Here is a 24945-nt window from a genome sequence, read left to right on the forward strand (position 1 = left end):
TCTTAAATAATATTGGTAGCATTCTCTCAGTTTATTGATAATCCTACAGTGATGTCATGGATGTAATGCTGGGCTCTCTCTCACACTCACACACACTCGTTCTCTTCAGTCTCTTTCCATTAATCCATATTTCTGAACATATACAGTATGTTTAGAGTGGTCTGGAAAAACATCTTTGGCCAAACATCCCAAGCTTTATCACCACTGTTTGATTGAATTAATCAAAAATGGGCTGCAACCATTATTTTTATTACTGGTTAACATTGATTATATTCTCAAATAACTGACCCAAAAAAACATGCACTTAAAAATTCCCCAGAGCCAAAGGAACATCATTAGATGTCTTGTTTTGTCTGTCCAAACCCAACAATGTTCAGTCTAGTACTATATGACAGAGCAGCACATGCTCACATTTGATCAGCTGCAATTAGTGAATTTTGCTCATTTTTGCATGAAAAAATTATTTCAATGATTTTCAACAGTTTTTAGAATTTTCTGTCCATTGACTGAATGTCTAAATCAAGCCCGACTTTGCACCGTTGAGCAGTCATCCGTTATTTTGTTTCTTTTCAATCACATAAATGTTCATTTGTTTTGGTCATTTAGTTTAGTTAGTCATTAGTTTGAAATGGCAGCCCTTTGTTTAAAAGGGAGAACACGTGATACATTGACAACCTTTATGTTTATGAAGGATTGATGTTACACCTGGCTTAAAAAAAAAAAGATAAACACCATGTACATTGAAACTGTTGCTGTTATTTCATGATATATAATTACTTGTGCAACACAGGTCAATACATGAATATGTTTGCAAACTAATGATTGTGACATAAAACTAGTGCCAACAAATATTTCCTCATTAGTGTTTTTTTTCTCTACACACCTAATCTCAGCACTTTATTCAAAGGGCCACTTCTAAACCAGGCAGAGAGCGAGACATCATCTCCATGTTAAAGAGAAGGGATCTTGATTATTGGCAAAAAGGAAAGTACCTAATTAGAGTAGAGAGGTGATGACATTCTAGACGTTAAAGGATTTGGTGAATCTGTTGCTCCTGAGCAGAAAAAGGGGGATGTAGCCTTGCGACTCCTGGGCCCAGCCCCCGGCTCTCACTCCTGGCAGATTCCAGCTGAAAGTTAATTGGACGGGGAGAGGTCTGAGACGGGCTGTGCTGAGGCCCATTAGTGATTCCCCTGTCGAATGCAGAGCCACGAGGATCACAGACTCACAAATAGGAGGATTAAAATAATCAATAGCCTTGACTTCCATCGACCACACACACGCACACGCACACAACACGCACAAAGAGAGAGTAATTAGTGGACAACCGATTCAGTGGACTATGACACCCTCATGAGCCTTACTCCACACACATAAGCTACACACTCCAATAGCTGTGGTGCCTAATGAGGGGAAATAGTTGTGGCTGCTTTTGTGGAAAATGAGGAAAAGGTCATGAAGCCACTGAAAAGCTACTGCTCCTTCCTCAGTTCTTTGACACTTTATCTGAAAAATTACAACATAGCTACAAAAGCCCTATAAATTACTCGTTTCAAACTGTAAAATTTCAAAACATTTGCTGTAAATAGGAGAGACCCAAAATGATCAATCAAAAATGGCTGATGTTGACTTGAACACCGAACTAAACCGATAATTTGCTTTTCATTTGGCTTAAGAAAGCACAAAGAGCTGATCAAGATACTCCTGTACTGTCCGGTGTATATTTGGATAATAAAGTGGTACCTTAAACATGGCAGATTCCAACAGCAACACTGCCCTCTTGTGTCAGTGGGAAAACAGCACTAATACATCAACATTTGGCAAAACCTATTGAGACACAACAGCAAAACGTTTTTTCACTCTATTCTACTGAATCAAATGAGTCCATTCAAAACAACCAAAATACGTTTTCAGGAAAAAACATTTATTTAAATGCAGCAACAAAATTAGGGTGAATTAAAAATATGGGAACCCAACTGAAATGTTTCTTTCTACCTCATGAGATTATGACTTTGAATATACTAGTTTACTGCAGCCAAAGCGAGTCTTAGCTATTGATACAGCAGGTTGCTGACAGTATTTTGTGTGTGTGTGTGTGTGTGTGTGTGTGTGTGTGTGTGTATATTAATGTCCCATCCAATATCATAAACTAGTATCAACCATTACAGAAAGTCATTGTCAATTTTTGTTGGCATAAATGCTGCGTCTTGAAATGTTTTTGCAAACAATGCAAGCACAAAGACTGGAATGACTGAAAGGAAGTTGGTCACACACATGGACAGACCTGGACGTAGCAGCCAGGGTCATGTGTGGTCTTTTGTGGGGAATGTAAAGGCACTTCTTAAATTAAATGTGGAGAACTAATCTACGGAAAATGTTGGAGAGGACTGTAAAAGCTAAATGCAAAAAGAGGGTACATGTGAGAGGATTTAAAAAAAGAAAAAATGTAGGATGCTCTTCTTCTTCACCCGCTCATAACCATTCTGACCAGTTCTGTAAAAGAGACAATCAGAAAGACACAAGTGAGTTTCATGGTCTGAGACCTACTCCAACTACAGCATGTGGAGCTAAGGCCCCCTCCTCACCCAGCTTTGGTGAGCTCGGGTGAGGAGATGCTGCATTTGGAGGCAGATCCCTCATTCTGCTCACCCAGAGCAAAGAAGGGTTGAGGAGGATACTAAGAGAGAGAGGTGAGGTTATCATCTCTATCTCCTATTCAGCCGAAGCAATTGGCCCTCTATGATCCAAAAAGAGCTGGTTAGAGAAGCCATCCTCGCTGTATGCTTTCCTCTAGCCGAGAAGCAGAGAAAACGGGAGAAGATCAGGGGAGCTACAGTCCAGTCAGAGAGCAGCCAGCTACAAATTCAGTTACCATCAGTACAGAGAAGAAAACAGTCAGCACAAGAGCAACTTATTGCGGTTCTCTGGTTAGTAGAAAAAGGGACTGGTCCACTCTCCCAAAGCTGGTGGCTTTAGTACAGTATGTATACAAGTAAAACATTTTCTATTGTGCGTCGTCATTTTAAAAGAGCAGCACCTCTGACACCAACATAGGAACAAATGCTATTTTAATAGCACTGATGACATGCGAATGAGATGAGAAAAGCTGCCCTCATAATCACCACACCAATTAGTTCAAAAGCATCGACGGTGGCCACCAGGCTTCCCCTGAATGAGACCAGTCTCTTCCCTATGTGTCCACCATATCCCCTTATAAACCGAGGGGAGCCACAGACACATGCAGAGGAGCATGCTGCAGCCAGGGGCCAAGACAGAGGGCTGCAGGAGAGAGGGACAGAACAGCAGGAGGCTACACATGGGTCAAAGCCTCAGGTCTAAAGATGAGGGAGACCACCAGGCTTTCCCACACACAGATAAAAGGTCAAATCTACTTTGCAACAGCACATTGCTCCTGTTTGCCGATGCGAACGGAGCAACTGCTACTGACTAGTGTTAGGATGACCTTAGGTGGGGAGATTATTTAGAAACTATAAAGCAGGAAAGCCTGGAGGTGCCATCCCATGGTATACACAATGCCCGTACCGGCCCTCAGCCTGACATGATGTGGCGAACAAATGCTGTGGAAGAAGAACAGTTAGCACAATGTCAGAAGTTGACATTTATATGGTGCCCCTTTAAGAAGTCTATTAAACACAAGTGGTAAAAACAGGAATCAGACAGAAGACGTCAACATGAATAGCACAGAGTCCCCTAAAACATCACCACTCTGATGGTTTTTTTGTGGGTTACTTTTGCATTACCTTGTAGTAATTCTTTCTAATTGATATGAACAATTGGTGTATTGGTCAAGTCCAGTTATAAAGCACTGCCAGTTAAGAAAAACACGTTGCAGATACTACAGAAAAGGAAGATGATGTGACACTTGACGTGATATATTCAGTGCTCATTATTTATTTTTAAAAGACCAATCTCAGAGTATCCAGCTGCTGGTTGTGACTGGTGATATTGTTTGGACTTCTGCTGCTGCTTTGTTCCCACCTACGGCTGATGGTTATGTCCAGCTGCTGCTACTTGAATCTGAAGTGCTTCTATGATCGATATGTTACTAACACAATCCAGTCTTTTAGGGATAAAGTAGCCTCAAAACAAAGCTCAGCCAGCACAACCACCACCGCATGTAGTCAATGTTATACTCATTAAAAACCAATGAGTCACAGCCGTCATCGGAACAACTAAAACAGCTCAGGCTACAGCTACGATGACAGCCGTGTCGTCCCATGGCTGCAGTCATAATCAGAACTACAGTCTGTCCCGACGGTGATTGGGGAACCAGCTCCTCTAATTGTCTTTCTAAATGCAAATGTAGAGACTTGTTCCTGAGCAGTCACAGCTGGGGGTGCACTGCCTGTGATTACAACAAGCAGCGGTCTACTGTAATACTGCATCATCATGATAATACAGCTCAGCCTTTCTCCATGGGTCAGAGGAAATGCAAACATTATTACCAGGCAACGCAAAACTCTGACTGTGACCTTTTGGGCGCTCTGTAGAACAAACATCCAACTCACCATGAGACTAAATCAAACAGTGACTATCTGTTTATTATTTGAAGTGCTTGCAGTGATTCCCTTGGCAATACTAGGATTTACGGAGAACTAAACATTTGCATTTACACAAACCCAACATACATTTTTCTTTTTCCTCAAACAATTTCCCTTCGCAATTACACAATTTTTCAGGTCAAACGTAGACTGACTTCAACAGTGCCGTGCATGACGGTGGAAACTGTATCACATTTCCAAGACTGGGTATGATGGCTGCGTTGAGTAGCCTTACGTCAGCCTAGTTACAGCGAGCATCCCATCTCGAGCTTGTTTGTTTCTTTTGCTCTCACCTTCATAATTGATGCAGCCATTTGCATCTTCGTGTCCTGCCAAAAGCGTCTCCACTTCCTCCTCTGTCATTTTCTCACCTGAAGACGGAACATAAAAACATTTATTCAGATGACCAGAGTGACATTATCATGTTTTTTTTTTTTTTTTCAACCGTACAATTTACAGAAGAATTAAGAGCACAAGAAAGAAAAGTAAATAAAAATGATTACAATACTAAAAATACTTTTGCGCACATGCAAGTCATTTTCTTTTAATGCCATGTACATTCAGTTTTCAGTAATTAATCTTGCTCTGGTACCATCTGTCCAGGTTATAGTATTTTCCTTGAGATTAAAAAATTGTAATAGTGTCAAACCAAAATAGTCTTTCCATTCACATTTCTATCAAAAGGTGATAAAAATGTAACTTGCCTAGCGTGGTCAGGACGTGACGTAGTTCTGCTCCCATTACTGTGCCGTTGCCCTCCTTGTCAAAGACGCGCAGTCCCTCCACAAAATCCTCCATGGAGCCCTGATCTTTATTCTTAGCGATGGCCTGGAACATGGGCAGGAACTGCTCAAAGTCGAGCATCTTGGTGTTCATCTCTGCAAAAAGACAAGAAAAACAAAAGAAATGAGAAAAGTCAAAATCTCATGTGTGCAGAGACTTTTCTGTCACCGCAATTTAATAGTGTACATTTAAGATACACTGTAAAACATTTTCATCTCACCCTCAGCCTTGGGGTTGCCCAGGACTTTAAGCACCTCAGCGTTGACGGGATTCTGTCCCAGGGCCCGCATGACGTCCCCACACTGGTTGTAGCTGATCTTCCCATCTCCTGTCCTGTCGAACAGCAGGAACGCCTCCTTAAACTCTGCAGGATACACAGACACGTGACGAATTAAGAGTAGGAACATGAATTACTGAAGATATGAAGATATAAACAAGCATGTACAGTACTGAATGAAGGAATGATATAGATATAGGAAGGGAACGGTATATAAATGGAGAAAGGAAAGCTGGACAGATTTGAAGAAAATGACAAACAAGCAGACTGGAGAAAGCTCAGATTATGTAAAGTAAATTTATTCACTTGTGCTTCCAAATGATCTGGTTTTCTGCTGGCAAGGCTTCATTCAGAAGAGAATGAGCAGGGTGCAAAGCACCACACTGACAAACCTGCTGAGGTTTTGTATGCCACTCTTGGCAAGATATTTCTAGCCAGTCTAACCAGGATAATAAAAGTATTGATCATGTTGCATAAATAAGCATTTAACACACAAAACCTAAATTTCAAAGGTGAAATTGTTTTAATTATAATGAAGTCAACATTTCCACACATTTGGTAAGGTGTGGTGCAATGATTACAAACAACTTGCTTTCCTTACTCTGATGGGTGACATTGCAAACACCCCTCTAACTTCCTCAATTCAGCAAATATCTGTGTTAGTAAACCGGTCAGTGTTACCATTTAATTATACGTTAACTTCACCTTTAACACACTAGACGCTCTGTCATCTTTGTTTTAGTGTGACCATGCCAACATTTATGGATGAAAGTTACCAAACATGTCTCGATTACAAGGAAATGTGTTAAATGTGTTAGCTTAAATATGTGTGTCCCTGCTTAAGTACAGCCCCAGAAAAAAAACACATGGATATGCTATGTAAAAATGTTTACAAAGCTCTGAAGATGAGGGTAAACGTTAGGAAAACTGTACTGTTTTATGAGCATATTCATCTTGAAGAAAATTAGAGCCAAGAGCATCCTAAATGATTTTACTCTACATGTCCTATAGATTATCAACAGTTAAATGCTTCAAATAGTTCTTAGATATACTTTACTAACATCCTGTAGTGTATCTTAAACTCTTGGATTACACTGATGGGTGCATATTTGACACTCAGTGTAATCCAGTGTAAATTAAATTATTTGATGATGCTTATTTTTTAAAGGTGAAAAAAGAACCTAAGAGAGGTAACTAAAGTTCAGCCAATCGCAAAATTTTTTTACTTTAATATTAATGATATTAATTAAGGATCCTGTTAATCCAGTATCACTTATAATAATGTATCATTATGGTAAGAAACAGGATTAATGTATCAATAGAAGACAACATTTTAGTTAATAGTTTTTCAAGATTCAGCAGCAGTCTATCTGGCAAAATGGTCTTACTTGGTGGTTTGCAAAATTTTCTTTCCAAAGCTTTAAAAAGCTTCATGTGACACCATGACTGTTTTCCAACTTCACTCATCAATATTTTAAACTACTGATCTATAGTTAATAAGCCTGTTATGTTCTCGAGCCTTCTGAAGCGCTCATTATTGAGCATCAAGTATGGAGCTTTTTTGTTGTTGTTTAAGTGGAGTCACCTTGGCTTTATCTGCTAAGTGAGCACGATTGTTTTTTTTTTAATCTCACACCCGCCAATCTGCATGAATTAAAAAACAAACAAAAAGCTCTGCTAAGAACTAGCAATCAGGGAGACATGAGAATTGGATTACACAATATCCGGGCAGCAAGCTGTTCCTAATGTTATGGGACAAACTCTTCACCAAAAAAAAAAAAGCTCAGGCACTGTTGTGAAGTTTTTTCCCCCCCCCTGTTCTGAGGAATGTGCCTCTTCCCTTCTGGCCTCTGCGCACTTTTCCCAACACCATATTTGGTATTAGAGGAGTGGAGGAAAGGAGGAGGAGAGTGAGAGTAGTTATGGCCTATTATGTCAGCGGTGATTAAACAAACCAGCCCTAGGACAAAAACCATCCACCACTTTAGCCAGCACCAAAAATGGGCACACTGGAGATGATCAAGCCACTTGGAAGATAACAGGCAAAGTTTATGGCAAATTGACAAAAGCCAAGAATGACTACAGTCTCGCAGAACAAGACTTATGAGAACAGATATGAGGTTTTGGCCACCGATACATGACCACATACAAAAACACTGCAACACCGTAAAAGCTGGTAAGTATTATACCGTTGTGTGCAAAGTCTGAGTAAGTTTGACCAAACATCAGTGCAAAGCGGCTCTCATTCACATTTACGACAAGTTTGTTTCCAAAAGTGACATGCAGATCACACCCTAAACACTCCGAGATAGCAATCAGTTTTGGGTGAGGCGGTCTCTTTTTACTGACTTACCATGAATCTGTTCCAGGTTAAATTCAATCTGGGAAGGATAAGCAGTTGCAAGTGGAAAAAGTGGTGAAACAGTAAGGGAATAAAATAAAGAGAAGCCAACCTATAAGTACTGCGACAGGAGAGTACAGAGCAGGGTGACAGTGGAGATACAGGGCAAAGTGTCGTCTGACACAAGCGGGAATGAAAGCATGTCAAAACAAAGAGCCTACATGGGAATGTCACGGCACAAAAACAAAACTTACCGAGGATTTGATCTTCCGGGAAGTCAGACTGTTCAAAAAGAAATTAGGCGACATGAAAATGGTTCCTTTAGCAGCGCAAAGCTAGTTCTGGTTGACGTCAATGGCTCAGGGATATATGTTGCAGTTAAGTTAGATTCACTCAGAGAAAATATTCTACAGCTATTGCAAATTTAGCAACGTTTAATGTACACACAAATACTTTAATCAAATTATTTAGCTCGTTTTGAGACTGTTAACTTACGTGCAAGCTAACGCTAGCTTATCAAAGTTACACTTCCGCTTGCGGCGGGACGAGCAAACACAAGATATTCCAGCTCATTCTGACATTTTTATGAAGCCGAACCATTTTCTTGAAAAAAAAAATACTGACACTAAGAGCTAACAATCGGGGGTAATGCTCGGTAAGTCGAGTGAAACGAAAATACCCACCATGGCTGCACCTGGCTGAGATGTGACCGAGACGACGGCTAACCAAAGAATGTGACGGCTCGACTAGAAGGGCAGGGTGAGAAAACCCCTCGCAGCCCTGCGTCATGACGTATGCACGTACGCACGCACGTACGTACGCGCCAACGTCCCCAGCAGGAGAGTCGGCAACCGCCGCGCTCCATATATAGAAACAAAGCTCAAGGTACGGTCGGTCACTTCCAATACACGAATCATAAGCATTAAAATGTCTTCCGGATTCCGGTCGTTTTTAGCAGAGTTCGCAGTCTCAACACCTGGCTGCTGCAGTCTGCCTGCAGAACTCACGACCTGGCTTTTATTGGACAATTTTAACTTGTTCTGGAATCGTTGTTCACTTTTTTTTTTTTTTTTTTTTTTTAACAAAGACGGTATCTATTTAAATAAGTCGGGCTGGCGCATTCTCGCTGCCATTATGCGGTATACCGTATGGTCTCATCCGCGTGACTGACTGTCCACCTCTCTCTCAGGTCCATCGGAAACGCCCTCCGCTTCTTTGGTTCCATCTGAATCAGGCAACCATGGGGCTACCACATCCTACTGTCCCTCTATGTCCTCATCACTTTTACCACCTCAGCTCCCTATCAGAACCATAATAACCAAAAGAGCAATTCTTCCACTGTGCACTTTTTTTTAGCAAGTACATACAAGCGATCGCCACTACATAAAGTGTACCTCTGTCCCACCAAAAACACCGCCTCTGCTCCAACTACTGCATCCAGCCACAGTCTACTTAAAATGGCTCTTTTTAATGTAAGGTCTCTTAATAACAAAACTTTTATTCTAAATGTATTGATCTTATCCAACAATTAAAATTTTGGTTTAGAGTTGGTTAAAACACTCAGGACCACTGCCAGCTTTGTGAACTGTGCCCCCCTCACTATGAGTTTTTTTTTTTTTATCAGCACTTATTTTAGAGTATGATAGGATTGTTCTTTGTGGGGATTTTAACATTCATGTTGACAATCCTTCAGATAATCATGCTACAGATTTTTTAAATATAACTGCATCTTTTAACCTTGAACAGTATGTCTATGGACAAACCCATAATTGTGGTCATACTTTGGACCTAGTCTTTACACTGAATGTGAGTGTTCCCACCATGGAATTAATGGATATGACTGTCTCGGATCATAAGTGTGTAGTTTTTACCTGCAAAAAAGACTATTTTAATACTTGTCAACCTCCCTCTTCCTGCACTCGCACTTTTAATGAATTTAGTGCCTCCAAATTCTCTGCACTTTTTAGTTATTTTAGTCCACCTGTGTCCAACCATGCCAATGAATTGACTGACTGTTTTAACGCCGTCTGTGCTTCCATATTAAATTATATTGCACCTCTTAAAATCAAATCCAAGCCCTTGCAAAGAAAATGGCCTTGGATAAATCGTGATATTCGACGATATATGACTGTAGGAAAACAGAACGGAGATGGAAGAAAACAGGTCTTCAGGTACACTTATGTGGCTATGAGGGATTTGATTGAACATTACAATAACACGGTTAAAAATGCTAGATCACAATATTTCTCCGAACTTATCTCTGCTCATCATCATAACCCAAGGTTTTTATTCAGCACTGTTGATCGGTTTTTAAATCCAACTCCTCACGGTGCCTCTGCTGAAAGTGATGCTGATTTGAAAAGTTTTTAATCTTATTTTATTGATAAAGTAGTCAATCCGAGCCACTATTATCCCTACTGCCACTCTCTCTAATGACAATCACTTACTACACAGTACAATAAGTGCCATTTCCCTTCCGCAGTTTTTAGAATTAGTAGCTCACGTGAAAGCATCTTCCACTCTGCTTGACGTAATCCCAACCAAATTTTTAGTTGAAGTCACTGAATCCATTGGGACCTGGCTGTTGTCAATTGTTAACAGTTCCCTATCCACCGGCTGTGTCCCAGACTATTTCAAAGTTGCTTGTGTGCAACCTCATAAACTCCCACAGAATTACTGGCCGATCTCCAAGCTTCCTTTTATCTCAAAAATTTTAGAAAACTATGTATCCAAGTTTCTGGTTTTAGCAGTGGAAAGCAATAACATTTTTGAAAAGTTCCAGTCCGGCTTCCGAAAACACCACAGCCGCGAAACTGCCCTTCATAAAGTCACCGAGGCCACTTGATGGCCACATACAATGGAATGTGCTCAATCCTTGTTCTTTTAGACCTCAGTTCAGCTTTCGACATAGTCGACCACCGTATTCTTTTAGACAGACAGAAGCACTGGGTTGGAATATCTGGCACAGCACTGAAATGCTTCTCCTCATATCTGACCAACAGGAGGTTCTGTGTGTCAATTCATAATTTTAGGTCGTCTTTTGCCCCTGTAAAATATGGAGTCCCTCAGGGGTCCGTTTTGGGACCAATTTTATTTTCCCTGTATATGCTCCCCTTTGGACAAGTTATGCACAAAAATGGGGCTTCCTTCCACTGTTATGCTGATGACACTCAAATACACCTACCCGGTAGGGTCTCTGATCCTGGCATGCTGAGCTCTCTACACGACTGCCTTGATGACGTGAAAGCTTGATGTCACAACATTTCCTACAACTCAACCAAAGCAAAACAGAGATTCTTGTAATTGGTCCACCATACTTAACCAAACAAATCCGCCCATCTGCCGGCCTGCTTGTAGAATACATTACACCTGTCGCAAAAAAATTTGGGGTTTGGTTTGAAAGCAATTTGAGTTTCGAACATCATATCACAAAGCTTGAGCAGTCCTGTTTTTATCACCTTCGAAATATCTAAAAAAATCTGTCCTATTTTATCATTTCATGATGCTGAGACCATTATACATGCCTTCATCTTCTCACGCCTAGACTACTGCAACAGCCTCTCCACCTGCCTCAATCAAAAAAATCATCAGTCGACTTCAAACTGTACAGAACTTAGCTGCCAGACTTTTAACTAAAACCAGGAAAAGGGACCACATCACGCCCGTTTTAGCCTTCTTGCACTGGCTCCCAGTATATTTTAGAATATTTTACTGTTGACTTTTAGGACACTGCATAGGCACTCTCCCTCCTATTTAGCTGACCTGATTGTTCCATACAAGCCTGCCCGTAGTCTGAAATCCTCAGACAAAAAACTTTTATCTGTTCTGGAGATACATCTTAAAACTAAGGGAAATGAACTGCCTGAGGAAATAAGGTCTGCAGAGTCAGTGACATCTTTTAAATCTCTTCTTAAAACATACTTTTATCTGAGAGATTTTAGTTGATTTTTGTGATCAACTCATGTCTTTTATATCCTGTTTTAATTTGTTTTTAATTTGTTTTTATGGTTGTTTTATATGATCATCGAGTGTTAAGGTTTGTTAAAATTCACTTATTGTTTTGTTTTAATAGCTTTTTTATGTGAAGCACTTTGTAACTGGAGTTTAGAAAAGTGCTTGCTTGAACAAGAAGCAGGAAGATTGTTTGTCCCTTTGTGTCTAACTTTGGTCATTTTGACCCCAAATTAATGCATGATTGCACTGATTGATTTTTGCTTTGGTTTTGGATTAAATATGTGAGTGTCGGGCCATGCAGGAATGATGAACTACTGGAGGCCAGTGAGATCATGAACTGATGCCACATTTCCTTACTGCCTGGCCAAAGTGCTGTCTTTGCCCAGGGAGAGGTCTGGCCTCCTGTCATGTCTGTGATGTGCGCAGAAATGAATGTCTTAACATGGCCCACATATCCTCACAGGCTAAATGGGGCAGTCTCACCGAATAAAACCATGCAGTACATGCAGTGTGACACTTAAAACTCATGAGGATGGCAGCAAAGCTATAAAGCACCAACCAAGCTAAGACATACAGTATTGTTACAAACTCGAATGTGGGGCATCATTAAACTGTGATATTGAGCTTCTTCATCACATTTTTACAGTGACATTTTTAATTTTAAACTACCTACATTTGACCTAATAACATTGTGACAGTTTGGACTTATAATGTTTAGATTTTCCATAATGGTCAAGGTACCTTTTGGTTCACTGAACTGCTATATTTACTGATGTTTTGTATTTGCTAAGACTCAATATCCAGTCATTCAAAGGGTTGGAGAAATGGACAATCAGGATGACACAATAACACAAAAATACCCAATAATAACATTGATTTGTATTTCTTTTTAACATATACAGTCATTATTTAACATATGTCCCTCCAATTCTTTATGTAACAAAGAAACAACTGTATTTGAGGCAGGGTATTTAACACTTGAAAAAATAGATATAATTCTAAACACATCTGGCATATTCCCTGTCCAAGCAGTTTGAAGTTTATAAAAATTAAGCAAATAAAGGCTAACATTTTTTTAATCTACAGTGAAAATGACAATTTGCTCACTTTAAGTTTTGAATTATAGTTTTAGTAGTATTGTGTTTTGCTTGTTAAAAAAAACAACACCAATTTGCAGGCTATTAATTTGTTGGACTCCCCTTTCTGATGAAATAAATAGCACACATGAAACAGCCTCTATTTCCGTAAGGAGGCCACTGACTGACTGACAACTTGCCGTCAGTGCCCTATTTCTTTGCTTATAGTTTAGATTCCCCACTATTTCAAGAGTGATGCTGATAATTTGGTCTGTTTAATTAGCTTCTGAATAGAAGGTGTCTTGTAAACATAAGTAAATAAATTAATTTAGAATCAGGGCATGTGATGTTTTTATGCTCTAAACTATCTCACAATAGATTACTATTGTGTATCGCTGTCTGAGGTTGACATGTTGTGTTGAAGTAATAAGCGATAGGCATAAAATGAGACTGGATAGTTGCGACATACAATTTCCACATTTGGTCAAATAATGAATACCCCACATAAGATTTGTTACAAAAAAAATGTACTGCAGTTTGTCCACTCACCTCCAAAGTACTGGGATCAAACGGTGAATCCGAAGGACGCAGCATCCTTGGCTTCTGCTCTGGAGTAGATTTTGGGGCTGTAGGAGTAGCAGGCAGGTAAGGGTAAGGAGGACCCAGTCTGGGTTGGGAAACTGGTGAAGGAGACTTCTTAATGGAGGGTTCTCTTTTAGGAGCCATCCCCTAATATCCTCGACAACCTAAACGTAGTGTCAGATCTCTGTACAAGCTGCCAGTATGAATTGTGAGAGGAAATATCAAAGTGTGCCAGTTGTGTGTATCCTGTCGATGAGAGGGGGAGGAGAACAGATTTATGATGCTGATGATGCTCAGGGACTGGCAGGTGGACGAGGTAGAGGTGGATGTATGGAAGAGCGAGTTAGTGAATTTGTGAAGCAAAGTGTAGGAGGAGTGGAGATGAAAGCTGGAGTGTAGAATAAAGAGGGGGCAGATATAGAAATAACCAAGCTCAGCTGACTCCAAGCACATGCTTTTATTTGGGTCAGAAGTGTGTGTGTGTGTGTGTGTGTGTGTGTGTGTGTGTAGGACCATAGCAGCAATGAGAAGGCTTTCTGTGTCAAAACACAGATGTTAGCAAACACATATCAGTCAAAGAGGTGTTATAGGTGGTATCATAAACAACAAATACTGTGTCTCTTCAATAACCCAGCATGTAGCTCATAATAGGTTATTAAAGAATGAAAACATTCTTCACATCTTTGCTCCTCCTCCTCGTCGTTGCAGAGTTGCTGTCACTGGGATGCTACATGCCCTGAAACAGACACTAAGGTGTCAAACAGCCCACCATGGCCTGAGCCTAATTTAAACTCTACAATATGTTTTGCTGTGAATTCACACAGAATACATTGTTTGAACATGCAGTGTGCAAGGAACTGTGATATTCAAAGTGCATTAATGGATATTATGTGCAGCAATCCTGTTTTTTTTCCCCACATTACTGTATATAGGTTACCATATAAAAAAAACAGAGGTTGCCATTTAGCTTGTACTGCAGAACAATTGGAACCAATTCAACAATTCAAAGCATCTTTTGGTGGTTGAATGTAACTAAATACATTTATACTACTGTTCTTTTTATTTGCGCCTCGGAGGTTTTTCTTTCTGTTAAAGAGTTATTTTCCTGCCACTCGTTAAATTGTTGGGTTCCTTTGTATTATGTTGTAAAGTTTTGTTGTAAGAACTTTAAGGACTTTAACATATTAAGTGCCCTAAAAAAAAAAAAAAAAATAAAAAAAAAAATATATATATATAAAAGTATAAGTATAAGTATATAAGTATCAACATCATATATATGATGTAGTTGTAATAGAGTATTTATATACTGATACTTCTTTTACTAATTATACAAACATTTAATTTAATCTTAACTGACAAAACAACATTTGAACGTCAGGGAGATCGCAGTCCTTAGGAGTAACACTAGATGTCACTGTTACACAACAGGAAGATTCACATGACCCCCGTAAAGCTTTTCCACTCAACTGAATACAAAAAACATTCAGTTAATTGAATCGCAGGTTTTACACAAGCAACACGTTTTCTATCTATCTATCTATCTATCTATCTATCTATCTATCTATCTATCTATCTATCTATCTATCTATCTATCTATCTATCTATCTATCTATCTATCTATCTGTCTGTCTGTCTGTCTGTCTGTCTATCTATCTATCAAGGAGTGTTTTTGAAGCTATGTTTAATGTCGCTTCGCAGATTGGAAAATAGATTTACAACTTGAGGCGTCACAACACCCGCTCATCCAATAATCATTGGTCCCCACTCGTCAGCGGATTTTGGGCACAATCCATCGCGCGCTCAATGGGCCTTGAAATCACCGTTTATGTGTCTTGTGCGTCAAAACAATAGAAACGTAAGACCCTTGCTGCGAGACCAACGGCACTTCTGGTGCTTTAAAAGCGGATCGAACATGCAAAATGAGGAAAACAGACCCCAGCACCAACACAGTAATCTGAGCGAGTCCATTGTCACAATCATAAAGAATTTATAAAATAAAAAGAGTGAAGAATTTAGAATAGCTTTTTTTTTTTTTTTTAATTCGTTATTTTATTTTATTTTTTTAAATGTTAATATATTCTGTCAGCTTGTAGCCTATTCACCACAGCCAGATGATTGCGGATGAGTCTGCCGAGCAGACAGCTCAGTGTCAAACAGTTTAAGAAGATTACCAGTGCCTCACGTTTTGCTCATCATTTCCAACAATAATCCACCACAAGAAGCTAATAATAAATTCAGGAATATCCTATATCGCCTTTGAATTAGATTATCTACTGTATGCCTTAATTAGCTAATTGGAATACTATCCTATTATATCCAGGTGTCTGCATACATGTCTGAAATTAATTTTCTGAATTATTAGACACTTAATTGGAGAAATTGCCATCATCAATTCCCGTTTCTTCCTTTTTGTGTGAAGTGTTGTGAAAGCAGATTCAATTACTCCAACTTAAAGGAAATGTTTCAACAGATCCTCTGAGGTGCCCCAACTGACTAATGAAATTATGGCAGTTCTCCCACCTAATGTTATTCAAAGTCCCCCCTGCTACAGCAAATCTCCAAACCACCTGATTTATTTTTAATGATATTACACCCCTCTGTTGGCTGTGTCATGGTAATAATCGGGGCTGCTCCAGCTGCCTCTAGATCACATTAGCCAGGCTTAATATTGACAGTGCCGAGCCCACTAAACAATGCGGCGATGGGGATAGGGAGCTTAGAGGCTGCCTAGCCAGTGGGTATTCTGCAGGAGGTAGAGGAGGTGCAGGCCAGGATGCTCCAGTTCCCTATGCCCTAGAGGACTGGCACCATCATTAGGCAGCTTCTTCTATAGTCCTGTGGAGCTTTAAACCCACCAATACCAGATCCAGACCCCACCCAGGCCCAAGACATCAAAACCATACTGAAAGGGGACCATAAAAGTAGTGGCAACTTGATTCCCTGCTATTCTTTCAGTGGATGGAAAGACCTGCCAGGACAATAGCTCAGCAGCTGCACCTTGTGTAGATTCCTACTGTGACAAAGTATTTGGATGAAACTCAGGAATAACTGCTCTGCCAGCCTCAGGAAATCAGCTGTTAGAAACTCATCTTCAAGAATATATGGATCATTGTTTCCTAAAAGAAGAAAATTAAATGTGTGATTTAAAAATCTAATGCTATACAATTAATATTTTTTAATTTAGAAACTGACCAATATTTTGATATTTTGGCTCCTAATCTCCGAATGTGATATATGAAAAATCTTTCACTATCTGATTTGATTAGAAAAGTGCTTTTATCCATTGGACAAATTTATGTTGCAGGCTTGTCTAGTTGCTGTATTTGCATAGTAGTCACACTGGGATTTAGACTAGGCCACTTGTGGGACACTTGCACCTGATCACAGAGACACGATGGCTCTTTGCCAATCACACCTCCAGAGTTTATTCTCCCAATTAAAAAAAAAAAAAAAAATCACCTGTATTGGTCCTTGTATCTGTCAGGTTGTTCTGTAACAGTGAGATGTCCCTGTATGCTGAGATTTTTTATCCTCTATCCCAAATTGTTGTTTGGATCGGAGGGGATTTTGTATGGGGGCCCACAGATTACCGTCCTTGATTAGTGGTTGGGTGTAATCCTTTCAGACCCTCTCTCTCCAAAACACCCCTGGGATATGCCCATCTCCCTGAGGACCGGCAGCATGGCAGATGGATCCTCCTCCCCCTCTCCTGCCCCCTCTAACAGCACACCCAAAACACTGTTGATGTCCTGGGACGGAGGTTGTAAAGTATCCTGAATATGAAACCACAAGCACCTTTGTTTAATGGCTCTCTCCCCACTTAGTGAGAATTGCCCTCAGGCCTGATTCCCATTCTGTAGCCACATTTCTGCTCAATTGGAATGTTTTCCAAATCCATTAGCCCAAAGGAAGAGGACTAAGCTGCGAACAATCTGCTCATATTGCCGAGATGAGATGCTGCTAGATCTTATCAAAATTCACTTTGTGATCCATGAGAGTTGTTGACATTACGGTTTTATGGATATGACAAACCATTTTTCCAAAAAATAAAATACCCTGTTCTGAAGTCAAGCATGGGATCATGTTTGACTTCAGACACTTTAGGACGCACACCTTTCTTGGGTCTACAGCTATCGTGTGTCTTGTGTGTTAATGTGAAGAGGTATAATGTACGCTGATTGGGCTGCAGATGGAATAGTGTAAAAACATACAAATGTAAGCTTCTATTGACACAGCAGACAGAAAAAGGTCTTATTTGTTTACATAGGAAAATGTTTGATCAAAATTTCATCAAGACATTTAACTGAGGAGAAGTCTATAATTCTACCTCTCTCTCTGTGTGTGTGTGTGTGTGTGTGTGTGTGTGTGTGTGTGTGTGTGTGTGTGTGTGTGTGTGTGTGTGTGTGTGTGTGTGTATGTGTGTGTGCGTGTGTGTGTGTGTGTGTGTGCGTGCCTGTAAGTCCCTCCTTCAGGAGAGTCTGCTGTGTAACTATATTCAGCCATGATAAACAGCAAATGGAGAGAAATGAGCTTTGGGACTTCTTAACACACACATAAATGCACATACAACAATCATAGTAAAGCATAGCAATAAAATAACTTGAAAACAGTCAGATAAAGTGGATATGCACAGAAAATAGTTGCATTAACTTTTTGAAATCTACAAAGTTTTATGGATTAAACACTAAAATGTGTAAAAGTAGACACAAGTTCTTTACATTGCCAAAGTTTTATTTTTAGTTTGGCAACAATACAGTTTGATCTCTCCAGCCTCACCACCACATCACCCCCACTATTTAGCATGCCAACCCCTCTCACAAATCCAAGCTCCCTCCATCTTTTATGATCACTACAAGGGGCTCAGCTTTCAGGAGGGGACCAGGGAGCATGTGTGTAGAGCTTTAATTCCTATTGTATTCGTGCAGTCTTGGTGTGTGTGAGTGTGTCTGTGTTTTAGCAAAAGAGGGAGAGGGGAGATAGAGATGAAGAAAAAGACAGAAACAAGGACCCATCTGTCAGCACAGTGCACGAATCCCTCCCATTCCACTCCGAGTCCCGGGGGAAAGGAGTGCGAGACAACTCACTTGTGGCAGTGTTTTTTGTGAGGAGAGGGGTTTCCCCCATTAAAATCAACAACAACACTAATAGCTAATAAGACTGGTACTCTTTTGGTCATATCTTCAAACAGAAACGTTCTGAAAAGCTTTATCTATTTAATCCTAACCATTCTTCAACAAAAACACTAACAACAAAATCATACTCTCAAAACTTTCTTTTGAATTTTTTTCCGTATTGCCTATACTTTAAATGTCTTAAGAACAACATAAGCCACTAATAGACTGTCTAACTACCTAGGTTAAAATCATGCAAAGTCATCAAAAGTTCAGATCATGTGTTCACTATGACCTCTTCCGGAAGGTTAGCCATCTATGTTACTGCTTAAAATGGGAGCAGGGCAATTCCCTGTCCATTAGTAAGTCAGTCATTTGGGAAACCGATGGGGATTGTGGGAGACTGCGAGGCTCCAATTCCCCATGAAGGCTGCAGGTGTGGTGAGGCTATGCTGACACTCAGGGGACAGAGGGGGATAGTGCGTGTTCAGGGGTAGAAGTGCATGTACCTGGGGAGCTTTGGGCACATCATATTAGACACACACAAACACACACACACACACACACACACACACACACACACACACACACACACACACACACACACAAAGGACAAGGCTCATTTTTCTCTGTGCCCAAATGCCTTTATGGCCAGTGCACTGACCAGGAGTGATTAGGGCCGTCGGCGAGGTGGATAAATGCTGTTCCAGCACGAGACATCATCTTGGGGTGAAGCGAGTGACGCGTGAGCATCCAAGCAACAGATGCCCCCACCCCCCAACGCTTCCTATATTCAGCCATCTGTTAGGCTGTGTCCAATAAGTCGTTGGATAAGTGCCTGTTTTTACGCTATGTTGCCGATTAGCCACGTGACTATATCTTATTTCCAAGACATGGAAATATATCGCACACTTAAAAACAACGAGAGCCCACAGTGCAGTTGCCAAAGTTCAGTCACGAGCACAGCTGTGCGCAATCGCGCGCACAATGGGATCAATGCGGGGGCACGTGCGACTCGCAAGACCCCGGCTGTCAGTGGCCAGTGATGACAATAGACCCCCGCTGCGCTGCGGCTCGCCACGCACGAGGACTGGCGGGCGTTTATTAAGCCGTGGTATTTGTATCCAAAACTGTGCAAAAATAATCAATATTGGCAAACGATTAGCGTAATAAGAGACCATATAGTAGTTTTAAGGGTTCTGTTTTGCTGAGAAGTTAAGTCTTATAGGTCAATGCGTTGATTATCCCTTTAACATACAAAACAAAACACAAATAATAGACTATAATGGAAAAAAAACAACAACCCGAAACCATGTAACTAAACAAACATAAAAATTGTCTATGTAGCCAAAACTCATGACATAAAGCCCAAACTATTTATATTATCAATAACAACATAGATTTATAAATGGGCGTGGGTATTGTCCATTTACATGTAAAATGTAATTGTCACGGTGGGTTTAACCTACCATAAAGTACCTGTGTCAACAGCACCAATCGATTCAATAATCAGATAGTCTTTTCGAGGACACAATATGACGCTAAATATGGAAGAAAACAATTGAATGAGTGGGTGAACAACGCACACACCTGCTCTCTGCACACCAAGCTGTCAAAATCACTTAAATAGGGACACAAGGAAGAGCGTCTCTTAACTCAGCGAAGACAAGGCCTACACTGTGCTTAATTAAGTGGAAAATTCTTAATCCAACCGACTAATGAAGAGATGGACAATCGATTAAGATTGTTAACAAAAGCAAAACAGAACAGTAGGCTTTTTTTTTTTTTTTTTTAAATGTATTATTTCTTTCTATTTTCAAGTGTGGCAATGTCGGCATGCACATGCCTTTTGTCTTTTTTTTTTTTTTTTTTTTTTTACAAATTATGAAATTATAGGCTTTAGGTTTTTTGCTGACTAGGCGCAACATAAACCCAACATTACGTATTATTTGAGTTTAGATATTTTTGCCTGATCTGAAGCTGAGCAGTTTTGCATTTGGGATGTGGGGAAAAAGAGTCAGTGGCTAATGATAACTGCAGGTCATGTCATATCTGTCCTTAACTACTGTGTTCATATTCACTGAGTGCTCTCAACTTCCTTTAAGATGACCATATGTTTTTTCTATTGTGCACGCATTTTCTGACCTGCAAGACTGTCACTCTCTCTGTGTTTCTGGACCTATTACTTCACAAATAAACAATTGAATATCTAGGCGTGCACCCATGCGCACACGCTCTCTGTTCCTTAGATTTGGAAACTCTTGGTCACGAGCCCGCCACGCGTGTGTGGATGAGTTGTTGGTGGGTGGGGCGGCAGAGGGAGGGGCTTACCCAGCTAAAGGCAAAAAAATCAGCCCGGTCGTGCCAGTTGGAAATGAAAGTTCCAGGCGCACTCATGGGCATCTGAGGAAGCACAAGAGTTTGGGACACTGTCAGGAAGAAGAAGAAGAAGAAGAAGTAGTAAGAAACGCAGCGATCCAGGACTTATCACTCAAGAAATTTTGAAAGAAACAAGTTATCTGTTCGTACCGAATCCAAACAGGTGAGTTGACAGTTTTGTTTATTTTTAGGACTAAGTCCTGTATACAAAAAAAAAAAAAAAAAAGGGGGTACAAATATATATATTTTTTAAACGTGAACCAAATTTGGGCTTCTAAATTCAACACATGCACTTACATTCCTTCCAACGGGTATAAAAACATCTTTATAGCTGATTTAAAAGATTTAGAGTTAAAATAAACATTAATTTCTTCTATTTGCACTAGTATCCTTATTATATCCAGTGACATATGCAATCCCAACAGAATTGCGTTCCCAAAATTCTGAATTAATAAATTACAGTAATCTGTCCCATTTTTAGGCATTAGTGCACATTAATTAACAAGGGCCGTTTTTTGCAAAACAATGAAAAATATTCTGTCCGAGGTCTTCGTTTCACTTAACAACAATTATAAAAAGAACAATATATATATTTAATTCATTAGAATTAAGACTTGGGTTCTATATTCTGCAAGAAGTAAAATAGAATACAAATAAATAATAATCATCTAATAGAGAAATGTACTCGTCTGTAACATTATAAAGAGTATGTGGACGGCTTGTCCACATGTTTGTTGATTTGTATGTTGCCTATTTAATCAGGGTTTTATATGATGAGTAAATCCTGTGGTGTCCCAGATTGACAGCATCTCTGAAACGACTGCAGCATAACAGCAGGGGACCAGTCCTCCATCTCATTCTAAAAACAGACATCTATTCCTTCATATCAGAATATCACAATTTTAAATTATTGTAGGCTTTCTTTCAGATATTAAAGACACTGGTTCTTGAATGAGATGAGTGAACTGTCTACACTGCAGTGCTGAAACTAGAGCACCCACTCTGTATTTAATGGCACATGTATTGTCAGTCACTGCATGCCCCTGTGCTGCTTCTAGTCCCTGTCACTAATCAATCATTTTTAAAAATATTTTTCATTGAAGGTTTTAGCTTCAAGCATTTACATTTACAGACATACACTGGATGAAATACTGAGTTACTAATGTTTTTGTGCTTCTGCAGATCAAAATGATGACCAAACCATTTGGGAAAAGTGGTGATGTGAGTGAGCTGGTGAGCTCCCTCGGCTGGCTGGAGGAGGACGGAAGCTCCCAAGATGGAGATGAAAGCCCAGAAATGGGTGGGCATCATGGCCTGACTTTAGGGGGCCGCATCCGCTCCTGCATAGAACTGGGCAGTGAGGACATGGAGGAGGAAGATGAAGAGGATGATGAGGAGGAGGTTGGACCAAATGGAGAGAAGGCTCCCAAAAGGAGAGGCCCCAAGAAGAAGAAGATGACCAAAGCCAGACAGGAGAGGTTTCGTACCCGGCGGGTCAAGGCCAATGCCAGAGAGCGTTCCCGCATGCACGGGCTGAACGACGCCCTGGATAATCTACGCAGAGTGATGCCCTGCTACTCCAAGACACAGAAGCTGTCAAAGATTGAGACTCTACGGCTGGCACGCAATTACATCTGGGCTCTGTCGGAGGTGCTTGAGAGTGGCCAGTCCCCAGAGAGCCATGGGTTTATGGAGATGCTGTGTAAAGGTCTGTCGCAGCCCACCAGTAACCTCGTGGCTGGCTGTCTGCAGCTGGGACCCTCTCCGATGATTCTCAACAAGCTGGAGGACAAGTGTGGAGGCCCAGGAGTGGGTGGTGTGGTGGCTGGCCATCCCCTCAGCTACCCATCCCCAGGTCTTCCCAGCCCACCCTACGGCTCCCTGGAGGCATCCCACCTCCTCCATATGAAGGGATTCAAGGGGCCTGTATACGACAACCCCTCCCCAAACGAGTGCAGTAGCGGCACCCCACCATACGACGGGCCCCTCACTCCCCCCCTTAGCATCAGTGGCAACTTTGCCCTGAAGCAGGAGCCTTCTCCCCATGAGTCAGAGAGGAACTACACACCCCACCCTGGCCACCATGCCCACTACCTCTCGTCCCACCATTACCCCTCTTCCACGACTGGCAGCCTACCAGGGGGGCCTCAGGCCCACCCACTCTTTCAGGCTTCTCGTTACGAGCTGCCCATGGATGTGGCCTTTGACTCCTTCACTCCCTCTCACCTGGTCACCACTCAGATGGGCACCATCTGAAATGTGATAGGACCCGTGGTTGACTGTTGGGAAGCGGGCCAGAGGAGAAGTACTGCTCCTGTATAAACTGCTGTAAAAATGATGACCATGGTACTGACTGTATAGAGAAAATGGTTTGCATTTATGTTGTCTAGAACTCTGGGAGAGCACCAAATGCTCAGAGAGAGACTCATCAACTCAACTCAATCTACCTGATACAAACATGCACCCGTAACATTTATTATTTTATTTATTCTTTTTTTTTTTTTGTTCTTATGATTATATGTTGATATTTAGATTATAACCATTTCTGAATATGTTGCCCCCTCAGCAGAACTAAAGATTAGTTTACCAAATCAGATTCTTAAGCATGACTCTGATGCTATAAGGGTTTGTGGTTGAACAAAAAACATGAGAACTTTGTAAGACGGTTTGCATGTCTACATATCAAAGGAAATTGATCAACAAGTCATCCAACTTAAATTGTGCACTGAGGCCTACAGCCAATGTCCTTCTCATGTTAAAAAAGCAATACATCTATTTATATCTGTATTTAATATTTATTTTGATAACGTCTTGTCCTTTTTATATTTTTCTCAGCACAGTTTTTGTTTCACTGTCTTCTTGGTTTGCTGCCAGTCACTGGTAGCTGTACTGTATTTAATTTATTTATTTTAAGTCTTTCAGGTATGTGTTCATTTGGTGTCACAATTTTTTGTCATACTGTACTGTTAATATTTTGCCGTTTCGCACTTAATTGAATAAATATTCTTATATTATATGCTATTTCCATAGTAACAATGTGTGGCATGTGTTTTCTGCTATTAGGCTTACATTTCAGATCAACAAAAAGACCTATGCAGCTCCAATACCTTCATTCTTGCAAACATTAATTAAGTAGTAGTAGTAGTGCGGTTTCCATTAAAATAGACTTAATTTTGCATTCTTACATTGCACTTGCCGTAATATTGAGTATAGTAACATGAGAGAATTACTTCTTTTCCTCCACATCGCATTTAATATAGCACGAACCATAAGAGTAACTTGGATTTTTTTTTTTTGTAATTGCATCACAAAAATCTAAATTATGCAAATTAACTTCCAGTTATTACAGTTATTTTAAAGATATGAGTCAATGGAAGCATACATCACACTTCTTTTGCACAGTGTCAGTCGTTTTTAGAAATTTGCCTATAATATGCCAATGATTAAACACGTTTCTAATAAGTAGTGTAAAAACATTTCTCAGTACTTTCACATGAATGCATCACATAAAAAAAACAAACTCCAGTCCCAAACACCACAATGAGTACTTAAATAATGTCATTTGAAGTACAATAATAGGCACTTTAAAGTTCAAATTAAATCTTACTTTAAAGAAAATAAATTTTCTGACCCTTGTGGCTCTATATCATTTCACCACAGCTAACACGGATAGCAAAACCAATGAAAACTCACAGGACTGAGCTGCTGGATAAAGAACTAGTTTTCTGTGTGGTGGGGATCTGTTGTAGGATGTTAGCGTGCGTGCGTGTGTGTGTGTGTGTGTGTGCGTGCGTGCGTGCGTGCGTGCGTGTGTGAGTCTGTGTATGATGTGATTCAAAGACTTGCTCCGGGGTTTCCATCAGGTCAATCGGGAGGCTGT

The 24945-nt window shown here is 40.4% G+C and overlaps 2 protein-coding genes across 6 annotated transcripts; one reads left to right on the top strand and one right to left on the bottom strand.

Moving 5' to 3' along the window:
- Positions 1-1903: 1903 nt before the first annotated feature.
- Positions 1904-13821, bottom strand: LOC138192673 (myosin light polypeptide 6). Of its 5 annotated transcripts, none has more exons than XM_069140223.1 (7): positions 13543-13821; positions 7976-8003; positions 5566-5709; positions 5267-5440; positions 4856-4933; positions 3544-3578; positions 1904-2493 (listed from the first exon to the last, which is right to left on the bottom strand). In XM_069140223.1, exons 1-6 carry the CDS (start codon positions 13717-13719, stop codon positions 3550-3552), a joined length of 630 nt encoding a protein of 209 aa, XP_068996324.1. In that variant the 5' UTR covers positions 13720-13821; the 3' UTR covers positions 1904-2493; positions 3544-3549. The 5 variants fall into 5 exon arrangements, with proteins under 5 accessions (XP_068996324.1, XP_068996323.1, XP_068996322.1 ...); XM_069140222.1 differs by lacking the exon at positions 7976-8003 and adding an exon at positions 8218-8245 and having other exon boundaries at positions 13543-13817; XM_069140221.1 differs by lacking the exon at positions 3544-3578 and having other exon boundaries at positions 13543-13787.
- Positions 13822-21105: 7284 nt separating this feature from the next.
- On the top strand, positions 21106-24037 carry neurod4 (neuronal differentiation 4). Its single transcript, XM_069140813.1, has 2 exons — positions 21106-21228; positions 22248-24037. Exon 2 carries the CDS (start codon positions 22254-22256, stop codon positions 23319-23321), a length of 1068 nt encoding a protein of 355 aa, XP_068996914.1. The 5' UTR covers positions 21106-21228; positions 22248-22253; the 3' UTR covers positions 23322-24037.
- The last annotated feature ends 908 nt before the right edge of the window (positions 24038-24945 follow it).

This window comes from Embiotoca jacksoni, unplaced genomic scaffold, assembly GCF_022577435.1.
Source record: "Embiotoca jacksoni isolate LCO1_2020_lvr unplaced genomic scaffold, fEmbJac1.0.p SCAF_9, whole genome shotgun sequence".
NCBI classification, from domain to species: domain Eukaryota; kingdom Metazoa; phylum Chordata; class Actinopteri; family Embiotocidae; genus Embiotoca; species Embiotoca jacksoni.

Coding starts and splice junctions, on each gene's coding strand:
- LOC138192673 (XM_069140223.1), bottom strand. CDS start 13,719: ATGGCTCCTAAAAGAGAACCCTCCATTAAGAAGTCTCCTTCACCAGTT. Junction 4,934..5,266: donor TCACGTCCTGACCACGCTAG/GCAAGTTACATT, acceptor TTCCGTCTTCAG/GTGAGAAAATGACAGAGGAG. Junction 3,579..4,855: donor TGGCTGCATCAATTATGAAG/GTGAGAGCAAAA, acceptor CTTCTTCCACAG/CATTTGTTCGCCACATCATG.
- neurod4 (XM_069140813.1), top strand. CDS start 22,254: ATGATGACCAAACCATTTGGGAAAAGTGGTGATGTGAGTGAGCTGGTG.